At 43.3% G+C, this 22,286-nt stretch overlaps 1 protein-coding gene across 1 annotated transcript; it reads right to left on the bottom strand.

Moving 5' to 3' along the window:
* Window positions 1–613: 613 nt before the first annotated feature.
* On the bottom strand, window positions 614–20,511 carry LOC148474535 (solute carrier family 2, facilitated glucose transporter member 1-like). Its single transcript, XM_088458468.1, has 10 exons — window positions 20,498–20,511; window positions 16,214–16,327; window positions 14,312–14,374; window positions 10,841–11,081; window positions 10,442–10,604; window positions 9,844–10,025; window positions 9,049–9,153; window positions 8,265–8,366; window positions 6,082–6,285; window positions 614–709 (listed from the first exon to the last, which is right to left on the bottom strand). Exons 1-10 carry the CDS (start codon window positions 20,509–20,511, stop codon window positions 614–616), a joined length of 1,284 nt encoding a protein of 427 aa, XP_088314594.1.
* Between the last annotated feature and the right edge of the window lie 1,775 nt (window positions 20,512–22,286).

Below are 22,286 nucleotides of genomic sequence, written 5' to 3' on the forward strand. Positions count from 1 at the left end.
CCCTATTACATTTGGCCCAATATATATTTTTAAATAAAATAGAAAACAATTCATTAAATATCACGAATGCAATTCAACTGATTACAATAAGTCTGTTTGCAATTTTATTAAATAACTAAACATACTGTAATAAATATATGGTTTTTGGAAATACAAAATAATTTTGGAGAAACATTTTTAATGTTACTATAGATTTTTTTAATTAGCTTGCTCCAAAGAATGGTGAGAGCTAACCAGGGTCAGAATATCCAAGGAATAGAAGGGTTAATACAAGCCGAGGTCAGAGCCAGAATATATTACAAGCCGAGGTCAGAGCCAGAATATCTGTCTGTAGAATGGTGAGAGCCAGCCGAGGTCTGAGCCAGAATATCCGAAGATATTCAGATAGCTGAAGAAGCCGCCGCCAAGCAAGGAGGCAGGGAAACGCGTTAAGACATTGCCGACTTCTTATCACTCACCTGTGCTAATAACCATCGTCCTGTTCAGGTTTGGACCCTCGTTTCATACTTCGGATATAGCTGCATTCTGGGGAATGCTGTCAGCAGCTGGGAGGAACAAGCTGCGGTCTTTACATGGATATTAGATTTCCCACTACCTACCTGTGCTAATAGAACTATCGTCCCGTCCAGGTCTGGACCCGCGCTTCATACTCCGGATATAGCTGCACTTTGGGGAATGCTGCCAGCAGCTGGGAGGAACAAGCCGCGGCCTTTCACACGGACATACAGAGACAGAGGCACTGGATACATATATATCTTTTACCCCAGGAGCTGGGACATGAGACACCAGTAATACAGAGGGACGGCCCGGAGAGTGGTGAGAGTAGCAAATCTGCTACCAGATACATTATCTATTGTCATCGAATTGTTGCCATTTCACTTGTTACATATTGAACTAAACACTGCTGGATGACAAAAGACTGTTTTGGGCATTCACGGCCCCAAAAAACTAAGTGATGTTCAACTAAGCAATGTGCAGATTCACATCTATATGATTTATGGCATTCATTAAGATCAAATAGATTGTCATTCAGGTGCTTAATAATAATCATCTTTACCCGCAGAGCCTAATAACAAGTGTATTTTTACTATTGAATTCCCAAATCTAATACAGTTTATCGATGTAGGTTAGACTTTATGATTGAACATATTTGAATATGAAATTGCAGTATTGGCTCTTATATACACTTTTAAAAAATATGTCGGCCGGACGATGGTCATCTTAAGGTATTATGTAAATTTTTTTTGATCTTTTAATAAATTGTTCTGATTATCGCCACCTCTATATTTTATATAATTTTTTCTGCGTTCATAGAATGGTCAATACTAGCCAAGGTCAAGTTCTGAAGCAAACATGGGCCAGAGCGGCACAGGAGCTGTTAACACTGGCATCAGAATGAGAGTCCAAAGCCTAGATAAAGGGTCATCATCCAATCATAAGGCTGCAATAAACTAAGTGGACGATCATGTGTGTCACGTTTAGGGTGTTTAGATCTGAATCATGACCCATGCACTGAGCTGATGGGTTGTAGCAGAATAGTGGTGTAGGATCAGAGGTCTCTACATGGGTGAGACCCATGTGGTAAATGCCTGGTGCCTTTGGAGAGGTCAGTGATACCTGCAAGGCTCCCAGTCTGCCCCATGGAACCAATTTAGTGGAACTCAACCCCTTACGCTGAATGTAGGGTTAAGGGGCTGGAACCAGTGTTTAAGAACTCCCTGAGTATTCCCTTTGCAGCTCTTTCTTTGGTGATCCCCATGTTGTGCTATCATGTGCTGCAGTAGCAACAGAGCAGACAGACATCGAGGTACCCTGATATCAGTTGCTGCTTCTATCTATTTCTGAGAGCCATTGTGCCTGCTCTCTCATTCCCTGTTCACTACTTTGTATAACAGGTAACAGCAGAGGCAGCGACTTATAAGTGCTCCACTCTTTTACCTATACCACTACTTTGACAAAAGGCTAAACATGTTATCTGCTATGCAATATTACACTGTTAAATGTGATAAGTGTTCTATGTTTGTTAGCATATGTATGTATACTGATTAAGCATCACTGCAAAAGAAACACATCCTGATTATAGGCTACTCTCCTGGTAGGCCAAAACCTAGGAAATACTAAAAACATGCATTATCTGCTACAGACAATCTTTTGTGAGCTAAATGGCATGCTCATACCTGGGAATACTGAATATATGCTTGTGATTTAACCGTGACTCACAATTGAAATATGGTATGCACAAACCTGGGATATACTGAACACATGCTTTATTTGCATACATTTGGTCCTATGTGGTTTAGAAGTACCTACTAAGAACTCTATTTAGATACAGACCCTAATTACAGGCTATGCTTTGGTATGCTTAAACCTGGGAAATACTGAATATATACTCTACCTACAACATATGGTTTTCTGTGATTCTTTTATAATTCACATGATGTACAGCAATATGGTACTGTGAGGGAGATTTAATAAAGCTTGGAGAGAGATAAAATTAGAGATAAATAGCACCAGCCAATCAGCTCTTAACTGCCATTTTTCAAACAGCCTGTAAAATGACAGTTAGGAGCTGGTTGGTTATTGCTATTTATCTCCAATTTTATCTCTCTCCAAGCTTTATTAAATCTCCCCCTGTATGCTTAGATCTGGGATATTCTGAATACACGACTCATGATTTTCTATGATTCATAGGACTAAATATGAAATTCCCAAACTTGAGATATACTGATTACATGGTCTATTTGCAACATATGGTTCTATGTGATTTACCTGTAAATTTATTGATGACCCCATGCTGCTGATTAACTTTCTTATGTATATTCATTGAATAACCTAAACCTTATACACTCTAAGGCAGTGTGTAATGCGGATATTTTGTTTTTGTTTGTGCTCATTTGATTATTATTATTACCAGTTATTTATATAGCGCACACATATTCCGCAGCGCTTTACAGAGAATATTTGTGCATTCACATCAGTCCCTGCCCCAGTGGAGCTTACAATCTATATACCCTATCACAAGCGCACACACATACACACTAGGGCTAATTTGTGTTCGGAGCCAAATAACCTACCAGTATATTTTTGGAGTGTGGGAGGAAACCGGAGTACCCGGAGGAAACCCACGCAAGCACAGGGAGCATATACAAACTCCGCACAGGTAGGGCCGTGGTGGGAATTGAACCCATGACCTCAGTGCTGAGGCAGTAACGCTAACCGTTACACCGTCTATGCTGCCTACCTATGTAGTATCATTAATGTGTAAATGTATTGCACAATCATTGACCCTGAGAGACAGATTACTTGCTAATTTTGATATATATTGGTTAATTTGTGAGTAGGTGTCTTTTCTTTTAATCTGAGTGTCCTTTGAATTTCTATATATTCTTATTTCTGTCACATATATTTTCACTGTCTCTCACATATGTCATATTGTCAGACCGCTCTGGCATTTAGACAAGCTTTCTGATTTTACCAATATAATAGGACAAGTAGCCCAGGGTTATGCTGAGATTACTGTCAATATCTTGATTAATTGATGTTACTCAGTGAAGTGCAGTGAGACAGGCACATGGAGTGCTGGGAGCCTGTCTCACACCCTACTCACTGTAACTCTTAAATAAATAAAGAAGATAACAGTGCTAGCCCCCCCCCAGTACAACTCAGGGAGCAGGACAAAATTCAGATAATCGGTAGCCCTTCTGGAATCTGCTAACAGATCCTGAAGACCGATTATCATGGCTGGGTGACCGGAGCCTCAATCCTGAAGGAGGAGCCTAGGCCCAGCACCCAGTTCCCTACAATCTACAACAAACGCTGTAACAGAAACTCGGCATGACCCCCGACACTCTAGGAGAGGACCTACAGAGCGACAACCACCATCGATAGATGGTATAGCAAGCAGTGAGCACCAAAGTAGGTCAGGAGATGCAATTCTGATTATAATTAATGTAATGAATTACAGAAGTAAACTGAAGTACAGTGAGGATAAAGTCCAGTTGAACCTGCAATGAGCAGGAGAGATGTACTCAGGGGACTTGCTAGTAGATGAAGTCACTGTAGCAGAAGACTTGGCACTGGAAGCACTAGGAATATCTTTGTAATGACCAGGAGACTTCAGATTACCACAAGCTGGAACCACAGATTAACTCACAGACTTGGATGATAGAAGAACTGGGTAACAACCGGACGTCGTAGAAGTGGAACCAGAATGGAGAAAACGATGTAGCGCGCCCAATTCGTGGAACCAGAGGTTTGAACCGGACTGGGACGGGAGGTAACAGCAGAGCGGCCGTAGTGGAAATGGAATCTTGAACCGGACTGGGACCAGAGAGAGCGGCAGCCAGGGTGGAGCTGCAGGCTTGAACCGGAATGGAACCGGAGATAGCAGCAACTAACCGGAGTGGGACCGTAAGCTTGATCCAGAGTGAGACCAGTCAGAGCAACAGTAGTTGAGTCTGACTGCCGATGCTCGAACACGGGCTGGTAGGTCCTGGTTGGAAGCAGCATACAGCGCAGTACTGCAGAGTGAATGGAGTAGACTCAGAGGCAGCAGCTTGCAGGACTCCAGTAGCGCAGGTTCAGGCAGTGGATCAGAGGTAGCACTTTTTCACTAGTGAGTGAGATTACTGTAAGGTAAAGAAGCACATTGTCAGGGATAGGAAGATGTGGTCATGTGAGCGCAGGAGACAGGTAGAGACTGGACACTGGTGCTCACCTGATCAGAGACAACATGGCTGTTCTCATGAACCTCAGGGAGTGGATTGATAGCACACTGGGATAGAATGGCCCACCTTGGTAAAGCACCACCGGACAGGGTAAGAGTGACCAAAACTGCCAGAGGTGAGTGACCAGGACATCTCTGGCTGATGATAACACCCTTGTTCTTCATGGGTCCCTTCCACCACCTACACATCTGGCTTGGGCTGCCTATGGTCTTCCTTTGTCTCAGCATAGCAGAGCCCAGTATACAGAGCAGCTGCTACCTGAACTGTGGCGAAGATGATATATATGTAGGGTCCCAGTGAGTCCTGCAGGAAGAATAGCAATAATGAGAGTGGGGCTATGCTCTACATTACACGCATCACTTACTTACACTTGGGAATATAAATGTATCTATAGAGGATAGGTTATATAGAGGTTCCATCTTTAGCAAGACACAACTGGCAGCTCTACAGGGAAATACTCAATTATAATACATGTGACCAATGGCAGCAAAATTAGTAATAGAGAAAGTTTTTATGCATAAAAATGTAATATCAAAGTTACAGATAAGGTAACCAGAATAAGCTGCACAATGTTACAAATAAATCATGTTCGCATCAGATGGACTGTAACCCCAGCGCGGCTTGGAAACAGTGTATTTCTGGGCCTGCAGGTACGGAATAATGTAATTTCCGCTGGTTCTGCGCTTCCACCAGGAAGGAATATAATATAGAGCTTTACTTGTAGAATTGGGGAGCTAATTGGTTTTACCCATATGCACATTGGTTATTACATATTTATACATTAAAGTTATTTTATACCTAATTTCACCCTAGACGGCAGATCCACACAGCTGTAGCCACAGTAACAGGTGACTATACAGCATGGAAAAGTCGGCATGTAAAGGTCTATCAGTAGGAGGGCTCACTGCCAGAGACCTGAGAGTCTGACTCTACATAGAACAAACACATCTGTGACACAGGCTCACTTATACCCCTTTTCCACCAAATAAATAACCTGGGTTACTGCTGAGGAAACCTGGGTTTATGTTTGGGGTAAAAGGGTCTAAGAAAAATGATCTGGGCCTTGTTACCTGGCAATCTGACCCTGGCAGCTACCAGGATCGAACCTGGGAAGGACCCGGGTAATGGTGTGGTGTGAAAGGCATGGCGGATTGGCTGGCTTCAGCAGCACTTAGAGATTACATCAGCTCCAAGCGTCCACTGTAATGCTGGAAGAGCCAGATCCGGTGTAAATGGCTGGACTCAGGAATAACCGGGTCCAGCCGCCGGTGTGAAAAAGGTAAAACCTGGCTCCGACCAGGCTCAGTGTCCTGGGTTGGAGCTGGGTGATTGGTGGAAAAGGGGTATTACTTACCATGAGGCTTTGGAAGCTGATGACTATAATGAACTTCATGAGCCAAGTCCAGCTGCTGGTCACCGCCATGGCCATAGGGCGTATGGCCGGGATGAATAGTTCTGCTGCTATGTACGATGATATGGGCCCTGGTCCTATTTGATAGGCGAATACCAGAAGGTACAATGCCACTAGCAGCAGGTATTTCATCCAGCTTAGACTTGGCTGTGAGAGAAACAAAATCATTAAAATAAGTTCTAATAACTACTCACTGTGTATCTTCATCTATTAATGATTTTTTTTTTTCTACAACATTTAAATTTAATGCTTCATATTCTACAATTCCCCTCCTCAAATCATGTCACTGCCCCTGTCACATGTGGTCCTATCCTCTCTGACACATCACTCATCTCCTGATATACTCTGTGCTGCTGTGTGACCTGCTCCTTACACTACATAACTCTCAGTCAATGGCTTCCTTATGCCTCCATTCCACACCTCATATCATGTCACTGCCCCTGTCACATGCAGCCCTGTCCGCACTAACACATCACTCATCTCCTGATATACTCTGTGCTGCTGGGGACCCAGCTCCTTCCACTATATAACTGTCAGCCTGTGGCTTCCTGCTGCCTCCATTCCCCTCCTCACATCATGTCACTGCCCCTGTCACATGCAGCCCTATCCTCACTAACACATCACTCATGTCTGTGCTTCAGGGAGACCATGCTCTTTCCGCTATATAACGTTCATGTGTCTGGCTCTCAGTCTGTGAAAAAAGGTGATTTAGGGCCGTATTCAATTATAAGCGAAAAACCGAGATCTGCAAAAAAGTATCGTCGATTGCGACTTTTCGCCAGTCGGAAACTTATCTCCGTATTCAATTCCAAATATTTTTTTGCGTACGCGGAAATCAATGCAATGTAATAGATGAAAAACATTTGCCTCTGAATAGCAGGAGAAAAGAAGTGCATTTTGTTTATTTTGGGGTGCAAAGGTGGGGAAACCAGTCAGAACCCTTGGAACAGCCCCCAAAGGACAAATGCATAAAAAAATCCCTAGAAAAAGTGAGGAACACCATTAAAAAGTAGTTTGAATTTGGGGGCGAAAAAGTACAAAGTGGGAGTACAAACATAAAAAGTAGCGAAATAGACTTTTTGGGGGTCTGCAAGTATGGGTGTGGTGTTTTTTTGATTGCAGGTGCTTGCTTCAGGTGCGTTTTTGAAGTTTTTTAAATATCAATTTAGCGACTTTAAAATATGCTTACACCCATTTTAAAGTTCCCCAAATTTGACAGGACTACTTATTTTCACCGAAAAGACTGCTTAATGCTATTCTTCACCACTTGTGCAAAGACGCTAATTAGAAGCAAATGACACAACTTAAGTACCCCAAATAGCTTTATTAGGGGTATTCGGGCACATCTATATTGATCCCCAATGTTAGTGCATCTTTTTGGGGGTGACAGGCTGGTTTCCCCAATTCTGTCAGCACTTTTCGTCTGTTATACATTCGCCGGGATGCGTTTTCACGTGTTATGGAATTGAATACGGCGAAGAGCGGGGATGCGCACGATAAGTTTCTGCGTCCAAAAGACACGATGTAGGTGAAAAGTCCTGCAGGCAGAACTTTATCGCGTACGCGAAACTAATTGAATACCGCCCTTAGTGGAAATTTGAGGCCACTTTCAAAAAATGTATTTAAGAAAATACTTTAATTAAATTTGTGGTGCCTAAATAAACAAAAAAGTAGATTTTGGGGTAATTTGAGGCAATTTTTTGTTTAACACCAAAAAATTACATGTAATTATTGGGCCTCGTTAAGCTAATTGAAAACTTCCAAAATGCCTAATTATTCATGGGGGGGGGTGGAGGGGGGGAATGGGTGTCCAAGGGGTTCTGCACTGTTTCCCTGACCTTGTACCTTAAAATAAATATTTCCCTACCATTTTACACCCTCATTGTGGTGCGCAGAAAAAACCTGATTTTCCTCTGGAAAATGCGAGTTTCGAATTAAATGACACCAGGAATATGCAATGTGAGTTTGCCATGACAGCAGCTCGCACAAGCAAACTCGCACCTAATTGTACTAACCCCATAGTCTCTACCATATAACCTCCTCCTGCAGTAATGTGACTCATAGCTTCTATTGTACTATACTGTCCTCGTTCAGCAATATGTGATGTGTTCTCCTCTATGACTCACCAATGTGGCCCCTGATACCACCAGCAGGATATTACAGGAAGCCAGGGCAACTTGCCCGATCATGAGCAGGGTCTTCCTTCCCGCCTTCTTCACCAGAAGAGCCTAAATAAAGACATCAGATATGTTTTGCATGTTCTGAGGAAATGTCCTTCTTGATGATGAAATACTGGCCACCCCAAGGTTATCTCTGTAACGCAATCTGGCCCTGATCTGATTTGTGTCATTCTAGTTTCCCCATGAATACAGCAAAAACAGAAACATGCCAACAGCTGGAGAGAGAAAAGAACATGCATGTTCTACTGCTGGAAACATGGTTCCCTGTACCTGTGGTCCCATTTAGCACTCTGTACAAGCCAATGGCCCCTTTAGCACTCTGTACCAGACAATGGCCCCTTTAGCACTCGGTGCCAACCGATAGGCCCTTTAGCACTCTTTACCAGCCATAGCCCCTTTAGCACTCTGTATAAGCCTATGACTCCTTTAGCAATCTGTACCAGCCTGTGGTCTCTTTAGCACAGAAACAGGGGAAGAGAAGAGATGTACAAGTGTAGGCCAAATTCACTTAGGGTGTGTACACGTGTTTGAGGCTAAATCAGAGGTGGACACATCTGCAGGTATCAGTGTTGTCCAGGGACAGTAACAATCTGGTAATAAAATCAGATGTTCCCACAGTACAGAGTCTATCCCATATATGACACATACAATGCAGCCAGGCACTTCCTCAGGTCATTACCCCTGTGTGTCTATATTGAGGGATCAGCAGAACTGGTGCCCCAGCACTTACACATAAGATGATAGCAATTATGTTGATGAGACCCAATGACAATGCAATCTCCTGGGCATGAGGGAGGCCAGCGCTGTGCAGCATCTTAGTGGAGTAGTAATTAATCTGAAAGAACAAGATGACAAATTATGAGTACACAGACCTCCCAACATGAAGAACGCCCGAATGTGCAAGAACTGAGACGCCTACTTCTAGCGCCCGTGCACGTAGTAATACCGACTGGTGCGTCCTTAGACACCATGCTGACCAAAGGCTATAATGTGACACCAAATAACAACTATCAATCGATTTCTCTAATCAATATGGGCATTGTGACTACTTCCTGTCAGTACCATATCTAAGGGTCTGGCCCCCCTGCAAAAGGGGAGACTAAGGGGTGTATGTAATAGCCTGGAGACTGCAGGTATCGGCATGTCCAGTGTTTAAAAAACATTGAGCAGCAGTACACAGGACTCAGCAATGCCTGCAGTCCGCAGGTTATTACATATACCCCTAAAACTCTACTCAGCTGCACTTTTGGGCCAACACATTGTGGAGGCTCCGTGATGGAGCCCAGAGCCAGGAGCTTGGGGTAAAAAAACAAGACAAGACTGGGGTAATTCTAGAAAGCCTTTCCCAGCATCCGGTGGCCATTGGTGCTCAGTGGCTAAAATATGTGGGTAACTGAGCCGGATGGTCCCCCATCCTCTACAGTGCCCCAGCAAGTGCCATTCTGACCAGCCGTTACAGCCCATATCCCATTTCTTTATCTATTTCTCATTGTCACTATAGCAATTCTCCTAGGGAAGCACTTACTCCACTACAGCCAGATAACTGTGTGCAGGTAGTGATGATGAAGGCCCTGGACACTGGCTTCTTGTACTGAGTGAACAGCTGGCACAAGGTCACTTCTTGTTTCCTCATTATCTGGGTCACCTCATTCCACAGATCTTCCACCTCCTCCCAGATGTCTGATGTCCCCCGGAGTCTCTGCAGCCCTAAGAGACAAGAACAGCTTCTGGTCACTGTGTCACAATGTTCCGGTACATGGGTTATCACACTAATAGCTGTATTACTCCTACTATCATGATGCACCACTACATAGCAAAGTTCCACACACGTATGTGTCATTGTACCATTGTTATTATACACATTACATACAATAGCTCTCTATCCCACTGCATAGTTATCTCACATGCTGCATAGCTGGAGGCTGCACAGACTTGTGGTTACTACAGTATATATAGATGCAGACCGTCCCACATAGCGGGGTGCAGGTATGTATTATGGAGGAGACCATAGGAATCCTACTGAATGGCTGACTTTCACCCTTTATCACTATCACATCACACAGCTATATGTCCCCGTATCATCCTACATGGACATATTTACTGACTAGTAACTTCTGTATTACCCATTACTGCTTCTTCTTCTCTCCTGCAGTTGATGAATAGATAACGGGGACTCTCAGGACACAAGGGCAGGGTCACAATCTGCACAAGGCCAGGAACTGCTGACATGCTGAGCATTAAAGGCCACCACTTATCTGTGCCCAAAACGCTTTCCAGACTTGTCACCTGCAGGAGAAAGGAGAGTTCTCAGCCAATCAGATAACAAGGAACATAACTCAAGATATGTGATAATCAGGAGATAATTATACATTGCATACAAAGATCAGTACAGAATGACAAACGTCCTCCGGGGTCACAGTATGTACATGATGTCAGTACTTCCATTATATAAGACCAGTCATATACACAGACTACACAGTGTGACAAAGTATTTTCCTCAGTTATTATAGAAGGTGCATTACCTGCCCAATGCAGATGCCAATGGTGAAGGCCAATGGATGGATGGTGGAAAAGGCCGCTCGGAGGTTAGTGGGTGACAACTCCTGAATGTATAGAGGTGTCATGGTCATTGTTAGGCCACAGAAGAGGCCCATTAAGAAGCGACCCAGAATGAGCATCTCAATGGAGTTTGCTGCTTTGCACGATCCCATCAGCAGCGCAGACATCAGCGAGAACGCGTTGGTGACCACGATGGACGTCCGTCTAAATTCAGCCATATAAGAAAGAATATAAGGAGAAATGAGAAGAAGCCGCTGCACCAGAAACAGGCCATAGGACAAGTTATTCCCTCACATTTACATATATACTACACAATTTACATGTGTACTATATATAGGCAGGGCCGTTTCTAGGGCCGGGTGACCCGTGCAATCGCACGGGGCGTGCCTCCTCCGACCCCTGCTGTAGAAAGCCTGTGAACTGCCGGGCGCCTGCTGAGATTCAGTTACCAGTAAGTATTAGTGTTTTTTTTTTTTTGTGTGTGCACGCGGCTTTTACTAGGGACAATACTTGGAGGGGGGGGCATGTCTGCTGGGTGAGGCACTACTACTGGGGACATTACTCTGGGGGCACTTCTGCTGGGGGAAACACTACCACTGGGGGCACCTGGGCACTACTACTGGGGACATTACTCTGGGGGCACTTCTGCTGGGGGAAACACTACCACTGAGGGCACCTGGGCACTACTACTGGGGACATTACTAATGTGGACATGACTACAGGGGGCACAAGACTATAGGGGTCATGGCATAGGGGGCACCACTCCAGGGGGCACTACCACTGTGGGCACTGCATAAGGGGCATAAATACAGGGGGCACGTGTGGTTTTAAAACATAGTTTGTGGTTCTGGCTTTTCCAATATATTTTATGTGGAAGTGGTTTGTTGCAGTGTAATCCCTAAGTGGCCTTATTCAGTGTATTTTATGTGGACCTGGCTTATTACAGTGTATTTTATGTGTATCTGGCTTGTATCTTCAATGTGCTGGGCTCGACCCCCAACCTTACTAAAAAAAACGGGTGTGATACAAGGTCATACTTCTGCAAATGTCACACCAAAGGCATGCACACACAAGTGCGGCGTGGGTTTGTGACAGCTAGGCCACACCCCAATTTTTGAGCACGCGCCGAAGGCCACCCCTGGGCTCAGTAGTCACAGCAACTGACATTCTGTGGTCTTTCAAGACGACGCTCCCTTACTGTGGTACCACACCCCCCATGATTAGGCCACGCCCACAATATTACTGCTTCTTGAGGGAAGGGGGGGGCGCATTTTGACTGCTCGCACTGGGAGCCTCAAACCCTAGAAACTGCCCTGTATATAGGGCACTCATTGTGCACCAGACAGCATTGTATAAGGTCACACAGGCAGCACTGAGTAACATCACACAGACAGCACTGAGTAACATCACACAGACAGCACTGAGTAATATCCTATTAACATAAAATATTAATGACTTAAAAGAGAGTAGAACTTACCTCCCATATTTATTTGCCATCCGAGAAGCAAAGTGAGCTGATATAAAGGCCCCAAAGTATAAAATGCTGACCGTCACGGACCACAGTATAGTCAGGGTTTGTGGTGAAATATGTTTCCCATAACGCGTCCAGCATGAGCCAATAAAGAATTGCTCAAATAGCTGGGGAGAAAGATTCCATTATTCGGAGGAACTAAACATCAATACATGCACATATTCCATTTATTACAGCTTGGTATCAATTCTATGTGGATCTCAACTACCTAGTAACAGATACCACCCAATGTGCCCTGCAGACAGTGGGAACACGTCTGTCTATGGCAAAGGTTCTCCTGTGTGAGATTAGAGACTAGAGGCCCAGGAAGGATCCAATAGTAACAGTTACAATGAAAAGTTATTTATATTAATTGTTCCAATTGGGGTTTTTCCTCTTTTTTTAACGGAAGAATTATTTTTGGATTATGTAAATTCATGCCGGCTTTTACCCAGGATTTACTGTGTAACTGCAGTAACATCATGTTCCCAGGAGCTGGCATCCCCTACTCATCTATACTAGTATCTTAGTAATTAGTATTTCAGGTTATCAACAAGTTTTGTAATGTACTAACCATTCAGGTCTGATACCCAGGGTCATAGATGGGTATAATCCACCCTGTGCAGCGAAACCATCAATAGTTTTTCCCACCGATGGTCATCCCTGCTTTATTACTAGCGGGCAATGGGCCAAATAGAGGTGGGGCTGAGGATTTCCGAGTTGTGTGAGGGGGCAAAGCTACAGCAGGTTCTGGGTCTCAGCGCAAAGCAGAAAGAAAAACACCCATTGAGGGCTCTGAGCCATCAATGGTGAAGAAACATTGGTTCTCCATCATCGATGGCAAAACCATCCACTATCGGTAGTTAACCATCGATGATGGTTAACCCTCAGTGGTTGATGGCCATCTCTATCCTAAGGACGTATGAAACAGTTCTGCCGCAGTTCTACAGGCTGCAGGGTGCCATTCCAGGCCACATGCAGGTGCCATGGGTCAGCGATGTTGCTGCCCCGAGGCTGGAGGCACTGCTCGCACACCCCTAATTATGGCCTTGCTGATACCTACCCACAATCTTAACCCACATATAATAATAATTTGTACACATGAACCCCATATGATTTTCTACATATTATTTCTTCCATATCCTGACTCCAATTACATTTATCATAATTCCTGCTGAAAATTATTAACACAAGAAAAACAGAAAGAACCAGTGATTGTGATGTTTTCTCACCGAATGTGGGGAGTTGAGGTTTCCTGAGTGGTATCCAACCTGCAACGATCCCAATACTGCACAGACCACGGAACTGACCAGCATCCACGTGACTCTATGCTGAGGAGGAAAAGGACAATCGTCACAGCAACCATGACAGGAGATGTAACACAGGGAGAAAATCTGGTGCAACTATTCCACATTCATTTGCACCTTGTAGCAATAATGCAATAAAATAAAATGTTTATCCTGATGCCGCCATTATGTAAAGCTACACTGGGAAATTTCATGAAATAATATAAAGTTGGATTATTAAGATGAGATGAACGAGGTGCAACCATTAATCTGACTCTATATATGTTGTGACTCATACAGAGAAAGCACCTAAGGAAGGAAACCTCAAATACAACTATTACACTGCATGGCGCCTCCCTCCCTACACAGGCCCCCGGGAGAGAGGGGGACTGGGTACTAATTACCAGTGTGCTGTCTCTTTTCTTTCCTGATGGGGAGTGTGACCATACCTCCTGGATTTGGCCACTCCCCCTTCTGTACCCAGGCCCCGTGGCTGTCTCAGTGGCCCTGCCCCTACATTCATATATATGGGCACTGGCTAGTATTACTGTTACACATCCTATTGGGTCTCCATAAGTCCTACTTCTATCTGGTTGCTGAGAGTGAGAGGTGACTAACACATTGCAGAACACAGGTACCTGTAAGCCTGGAGATTTCTCCTCCATATCTCCGGGTAATTAGTGTATCCTCCGCTCTTCTCCCTGTTACACAAAGGAAATTTGTAGTCACATAAAGTCATTAGTTGTTACACTTAGAGCAAAGCTGCTTTACTGACATTTCCTACAGTGATCAGATGTCTGGCTAGCATGAGAGAAATCAGCTATGAGGGACATCACAGTAGGAGACACAATGAATAGGAAATCTACCAGTATAAAAGAAGAATGGAAGGTGGACTGTGCCGTCCTTAGTGATATTGGAATTATAGATACAAGTTCTTATCAGGATAACAACATGGGTGACATTGATCAATAAATATTATGTATCAGTCAGGTTCTTCTTTTGTAATATAGAAGGATCCCAGCTGTATATGTCCCCTGTAATATGCATACATGCCATTACCAATAGATACATCTTATATAGATAGATGGATAGGACGCTGGATCAGGCAAATGCAGAATACAAATGTCAGCCAGGGAGAGATGGGAAATTAGGTTACTGACCGACCGGCTCCATTTAGTAACAAGTTTATCTTTTACAAAAGGCTGAAAAAGCTCCATCAGTCCTCATTACATATTGTAATAAATAAAATGATCTTCATCACAAGAGACAGTGGGACTGATTGTGATTTGGGAGCAAAGTGAAAAAATAAATAAAAACCAAGTAACTTGGTATCTGGAACAAACCATTTTGCGATACAAGGGGAGCAAATACACTTATTATTATTGCATGCAGGATGAATACAGTACTGGCTGCTTTTTGCCTGTAGCCCACAAATGCTGAACAGCTTTATTTTTTCCCTACAATGTAGATTTGAGCTTGGTGGCCGGTCCGAGAGATTTGCCCTCTCTTGCGGGCGGCCGGGAGCACCACATGATTTTCGGAGCCTCCTGGCCATTCCAGAAAGAGTAGTCAAGTATGGTATAATAATGTAACAACACATAGACAGCAATCTACTATAATAAGTTTATACATTATAAATTCCAATCACAAAACTTCAGTTTCCTAACTATGTGATAAACAGCCAATCTGCTGAGAGTTACTGGCTGAAGCCAATGGCATCACTATGCAAATAAGGATCATATGGATTGCAGCGTTCTCTATTAGTGTAAGTATGGCCACTGCCACTGCTGACTCTGGGGACCAGATAGGAAATAATATTACACTCATTTATTCCTTTTCACACAATCGTACAGATAAATCTGCATATAATATATTGTAAGGAGAACCAGTCTGCTACACAGAATGGAGGTGACTAATATTCATGCGTTACTGGTATAAAGGTCTCAGGGAGCATTTGCCGATGAACAGCTGCATCTAAGGGCCTTCACGTGCAATTCTGTCTCTAAGGAGCGTGGCGCACTGCAATCGCCATCATGACAACGTCACTGAATATAACATGCTTTAGGCCTTGTATACTGCTCTTCAATATTCACTTACTAATCCTAGTGAATAATACATGGTAAGGATCACATACAACATGCAGATAAATGGGATTATATTGTGCTATTAGTCATTACTGAGAATGAGAACTAGGAGAATTTCCAGGAACAAAATGTTCTATGACAATCCCTTAAATGTTGGGACTATCCCTGGAAATTAGGGACAGTTAGAAACAATATAGACACCAAGTGCATTGCTCGGTCACAATCTGATGGATACTGGCATTGCCCATATTCCATGCAACAAGTGCACCTAATGACACCACTGATGATCTTTAAATAACCAAATTCTTCCAAGTTTACCACATACAGACAGATATATATAAGAGCTGGTGATAGATGAAATAATGATGGATTGGTTATAGCAGGAAATATAACATGACAATTTCTCAGGCTATAACCAAGACCCGTCCTCCCCTCCCCCCCTCAGCTACCACTCACCTTACTGAGCACAGCAGCGATGCTGGATGTTGAGCTGATGCTGCCTGGATCAGTTTCTGCACCGGAGGATATAAAATGTCGCCTTTACCTTCTATATAATAATAGAGGACAAAGCTAAATGCCAATAATAACGAATCTGGTGAGAGACAAATTAATGCCTCTAAACAGTCTGAGCAACTAGATCACCAGTGACTCTGGGTAATGTCAGACAATGTCTATGTTACAGCCAGAGCCACTGTGATGTCATGCACATGACATCACAGGCCCTCACCTAAGCAGGGCTCCTGTCTCCTGTATAGAGAAGGGAAATATATAGAGCTTATAGGACAGGCTTGGTTTGGGTTTATATCTCTATTCGATTTATATAATACATGTAGGAATAATTATACTCTGCAGAGAACCTCATCTCCTATATCATTGCTTACTGTTGGGGGACGCCCATCACAGCGATTGTTACATTTAAAAGAATTATGTTTCATAGATTTCCAGCTAGAAAATAGGGACAAATGAGGCCACATATCCGTTATTATGTAGCAATAATATTTTAATCAAGTAAGTTTATTGATTTTCCACATTTCACAATAAAAAACAAAAAGAAAGTAAAATAAAACCACATAAACAAGAAACAACAAAAGAAACAATAACATATAAGGGAGCACATGTGCATATAAACATCACAGAATGGCATATGAGCAGTACATACATAAAACAGACACTGATATCAGACAGAAACAAATGACAGCATCAAACAATATCACTAAAAGTATATATAATATAATATAATGTAGAAATAATATTTAATTAATATATTAAGGGGACACATTAATGAGTAATTAGATTAATAAGTCAATATTATGTATTAATTATATTAAGTTGCTAATATGAAATGATTGCTATTAGAGCCAGTAAGAATGTAGTTATGATGGGGAGACACTTAATACTTTATGGGCCTGGTTCTGAGTCACACGTAATTCGGTCGCCATTACAGGCGCGTCCAATGATCTGAGATCTATGAGAACATGTGACTGTATGCTGAGTCAGCGCTGCGGTATCTATCATGGTGACCTATCACACTGTCCATCCAGCATGGAATACCCCTCACCTAGCAGTCCTTGTGTGCACTGTGAGGAAGTCTTTTAGGGATTGTCTAGCTTGAATGTAATTAGCCCGGGACACGTGTGAATAGAATAAGTAAGTGCACTGCTGGGGCCCTTTTATATATCATTTGTAGTGAGAACAATCTACTCAATATTGGCTTTATCTCACCATATCTGCCGACCACATGATAGGATTCACCGCTCACTCAGATGCAATTCAGCATGCACTTTGCTGTGCTAGTGTCACTACAGGTACCAGATCAACCTGCAGGACCAGAAATCAGCCTCTGCTCACTCTCTGTAGTCAGCAAGGTGGACTCTTCTCCAATCGCCTGGGTGTTTTTCTATCGACTGTCTGCTTGGAGTGCCAAGACAGAGCCCGGAGCAGTCTCGCGCTGACATCCCCATCATTTATATGTGTGAAGTAGGAGGAGCTAAGCTAATATTATGTTAATAACAGATAGGGACCTAATGGTGCATACACACGGTCAGATCTGTCAGAAGAACGATGAACTACGAGCGATAAACGACAAATCATTTGAACGATTTTACCAACGATTTCATGAACTACGAACGATTTTTGACTGTAATAAAATGAATGAAAATCGACCAAATCTGACTGCAAAGTGCAAACACATCAGATGTCATTATCTGACAAACGGGAACGCGTATGCAGGGACACATGTCAGATTTACTTTCAGATATGAACGATTAAATGATTTTTTAAATCGTAATTTTACAAATCTGAAGGAAAATCTGACTGTGTATTCACCATAACTCCTGTGGCATCATCAGTCCATGCAGCAGCTTTGGGGCCTGCAGTGAGCAGGGGGGCCCAAAGATATTTCACCCTGTTAGGATTGTCCATTGCAGAGAGTGCATAAACTAGCAGATCAGGGGCCTTTAACTCACTGTCAGGCCCCAGAAGAGCCATAGTAAGTCCCCATAGGGCACTTAGGGATTAATAATAGGGCAGATGGAGTTCCAAGTCCCCCCATTGACAGGATTAACAGGAAAAAAACTTTTCCCTGTCACAGGCTGCCAGCAGCCGTCCTCCCAGGCCCCACCTCCTCCGACCCCTGCACCGCACTCGCACCTGTCAGTGAGATCAGTCACAGTGAGACAGAAAGGCAGTGTGGTGGCCACGCCCCTCCCCCGGGTCCTGAGCCTGTCAATCACAAGCTCCGCCCACCAGACTACAGGAGGAGCTGCTGCTGGATGGAGCCTGGTCAGTTATTTCTACATAATGGCTTTCATGGTGAGGAGAATCGATTAATGATTTGTGTGTGTGTGTGTATGTGTACGTATGTATGGGTGTGTATGCATAACTATGTGTATGCATGGGCGTAGGGATGGCCATCAGTGGGGTGTCCATCAATGGATACCATCGATGGGCCCATCAGTAATAACATCGATGGTTTGCACCCCCTCGACGGTCACCACTGCCGGGGCATGTAGGGCCAATCAAAAATGGAGGCAGAGCTTAGTGACTGCCAGGGATAGGGCTAAGCTCAATCATGTACAGAGAAATAGAAAACCATCCTCTCATAGTCACCAATGGTTCTCTGCCATCGATGGAAAAACTAGTTGACATCGAACAGGAACCAATCGATGTTTCAGAAACATCGATGGCCATCCCTACATGGGAGTAACTACCATAGCTGTAAGGGGTGCATATGCTATGGGGCCCAGAGCTTAGGGGGGCCTATCTTCCTTGTCAAAGTTACATGTGTTATATACATTTTTCACCACGTTGATTGTGGCTGATCGCACTATGCTATGGCGTGTCCCCGATCGCGGGAGTGCGTCTCCATTCAAGCATATGGAGACGCGAAAGCTCATCCCTGATCGCGGGAGTTATATCCTATGGAGATGCGAATGCGCATCTCCGAATGCGAGAGTCCATCTAGCGCCACGTATAGTGCGATTCGCTGCGCTATGGACAACAATGTAGCTGGGCAGATCTGTACATAGGGGTCCTCACATACTTTTGCTTTAGCCATTTCATTTACTGACTCTAGGGGAGCACCAATGGTAAGAGAGATATTGTTATTTTTGAACTGTACTTTCAATCACAATCAATGAACATATCACCGGTTAATATATAGTTACCACGCATATGTAGCGTGTTAGATATCTCTGCCTTAACCACCCCCAAAACAATATAAATTTGGCAATTAAGCAGTCCCCATTGAAAACTATAGGGGCTGCTTTTTCAATAAAAAATGGGTTCCCCCATAGATACAGTCAGGGGATCCTTAATATTTGTGGGTACACCTGCAAACATCAATAAATAGGCCCCTGAGTGAGATCAGTGCCAATGATTAGGTCATATCAAGTTTGTGTAAATCTGTCCTGCTGCCCATATATATAGTATTGCACATTACAGTGACAGTCTGCTGTCTGGTTCCATTGCTAACATGTCACACAATGTATACTATGTGGGAAGACAAAGGCAATATGATCAGAGCTGTCTCAGAGGATTTCAGCAATGCCGTCTTACAGAGCTATGAAGTGTCACAATAGGGAGACATGTTCTTCATCACTATTTTGTTTGCTGTAAGTTAGTTAACAATTGTGGAAGCTCATACAGAAGGGTTTCATGGCATATAAGGGGAATGTGTATATATGTATATTATATATATAGGGGTGTGAGGCCGCACAGAGCGCAGCACTCTGTAAGCTGCTCCGCCGCTCACCCACAGCTCCTGTATCTGGCTATCAGGGTGTCTGCAGCAGTTCCTCCTGGAGTATCCTTAGCACGCTCCAGATGGTCACAATGCTGCCCTCACAGCAATGCCTGGAACGCATTGCTACGGCACTGTACATATATATATATATATATATATACAGTATATATGTGTATGTATATATATATATATACCACACCCCCGGTGCAGACCACAGCACTGGTCATGCCTCTCTACATCATTAGTAACACCCACTGAGGCAGCACATCGATTACACTATAAAAATGTTTTAGGGGCCTATTCATCATCGAAGGCTATATCGCCTCTGATGATGACTTTTAGAACTTGCTGCGAGGGATTCTTTAGTATCCAACTTGCAGCGGGGGAAGCCTGGCACCGGAGCAATTCATCATTGCTCTGGTGAGGGGACAACTGCTCTGAAAAGCGGTTGTCCCCATGGAAAGTATCGCAGCTACTTCTGTAGCTGCATTACTTACCTGCTCCCCGTCATCCCGGCAACGCATGCATACAGCTGCCGGGGAGATGGTGAGGAGGCGCTGGAGGGATCCGCTCGGATCCCACTTTGTTTCCCCGGAACGCCTTCCCATAGGAAGGAGTGGGGATCCAAGAAAAAAAAACCCGTCTGAAGATGGGGCTTGTTCTTGGCAGCAAACTCTGAAAATGTTCAGTTTTCTGAGTTTGCTGAATAACGGGGGATACGATAGGACCCGTAATGATGATTGGCCCGGTAACTTAAAAATGCAGAAACTAGCATTTCTGCATGGTTACCGGGCCATTTATCGTTTGATGAATAGGCCCCATAGTCTCTCTCTGAGGGCGGGATGTGCTAAGCTCAAATATGTGGTAAAACCCCCAGAAATGCAGTTTTCGTATATCAGCTTCCTTACCTGTTTATTTTTGTCTGCTTACTAGTAATGATTTGTATTATAGTGTAAATACACTTTTACATCACAGTATGTAGAAGGTCTGCTACAATCAGGAAGAGTACCGTACACTTTCCATGCCATCGTGTGACCCCTGCAGTACTTTTCTCCATACTTTAGATTAATGCTAAACAAAGTATTTACAGTATAAGCCTGGCATGCAAGATCATGGCTAACCAGATAGTTTTCTGTTAAATCATCATAAACACATGAAATTGCCATGAGAACCACATTTTTCACTGAATGACTGGAAATAATGAATAATAAAAATGTTATATTAATTATTCTGCAGCTTATATAACCTAACTGGAGGTAACTGTCAGCCACCTAGAGTGGAGACTGCAAGTGATTGACAGTTACCTCCAGACCACAGTTACTTCACTATGTTTAAAAGAAAGTCACCCTTTGCTACCCCATTGGCCAAAGAATAATGGGCAGTTATTTTGCCCATTAAGGTCACCCAAAAAAGAAAAATAACCATAAAATCAGCAGTTAAAGACATGGATGTTGCTGCCATTTTGCAGACATGTTTGAAATATCTGACACGCAACATATCTATGCAAACATGGTGGTTTGCAATACAGGGTAACTGTTTCCATTGTTTCAGATGTTGCTGAGGATTTTCAGATATTTCCCCATATATCTGCCCAACAGCAGCAACAGATCTGTCTGAGTCTTCAACTGCCAATTTTAGGCAGAAGTCCTATATGGAGTATTAGGAGCTACAGTATTCAGATAGTTTCTCCATCATAAAGAGCATTATAAAGATGACAGCTGTCACAAAAGGGATGAGACAGATAATTTACTGGATACAGATATTAAATATAAACACTTCAAATATTTAATTATTATTTAGCTAAGTAATAAATTGCCTTTGATATATATTAATGTCCGATTATGAGTGTACCTGCTCTTTAAATGAAAGACAAATAACGGTTTTCCTTTTTACACCAACGTATGGTTTTGTTTTATGGTTTGAGGCTCCAAAAAGGAGATCTGTGGGGATTTAATAAACTTGATCATCTAAAACTTCTCAGCAGATAAATACATCAATCACATTCTTATACAATATCCTGAACACTGGTGATTTATCATTTTCTTTATCTCCGCAGCGATGACTGGGCTGACAGGTACGATGTGACAGACAGTTACCAGCGAGAGGCTGCCGGAGGGATTACCATTAAGCTGCAGTCGCCAGATGTGAAATGGTTTGACGATTATTACCTGCAGCATCGGCCGGAAACAAATCTCCGCAATCCGTGGTTCCAGGAGTTCTGGCAAAACAAGTTCAAGTGCAAACTGAAGGGATATACCCAGGACAGTCAGATCTACAACAAGACCT

This window comes from Taudactylus pleione, unplaced genomic scaffold (assembly GCF_031769625.1).
Source record: "Taudactylus pleione unplaced genomic scaffold, aTauple2 ptg000835l, whole genome shotgun sequence".
Lineage (NCBI taxonomy): Eukaryota > Metazoa > Chordata > Amphibia > Anura > Myobatrachidae > Taudactylus > Taudactylus pleione.

What these genes read in the sequence shown, in the direction of transcription:
- LOC148474535 (XM_088458468.1), bottom strand. An exon ending in TCGCTGCTGTGCTCAGTAAG is followed by an intron (nt 14,375 to 16,213) that starts GTGAGTGGTAGC and finishes TTTGTGTAACAG; the next exon opens with GGAGAAGAGCGGAGGATACA. An exon ending in TCAGCTTCCAAAGCCTCATG is followed by an intron (nt 710 to 6,081) that starts GTAAGTAATACC and finishes TCCGTGTGAAAG; the next exon opens with GCCGCGGCTTGTTCCTCCCA.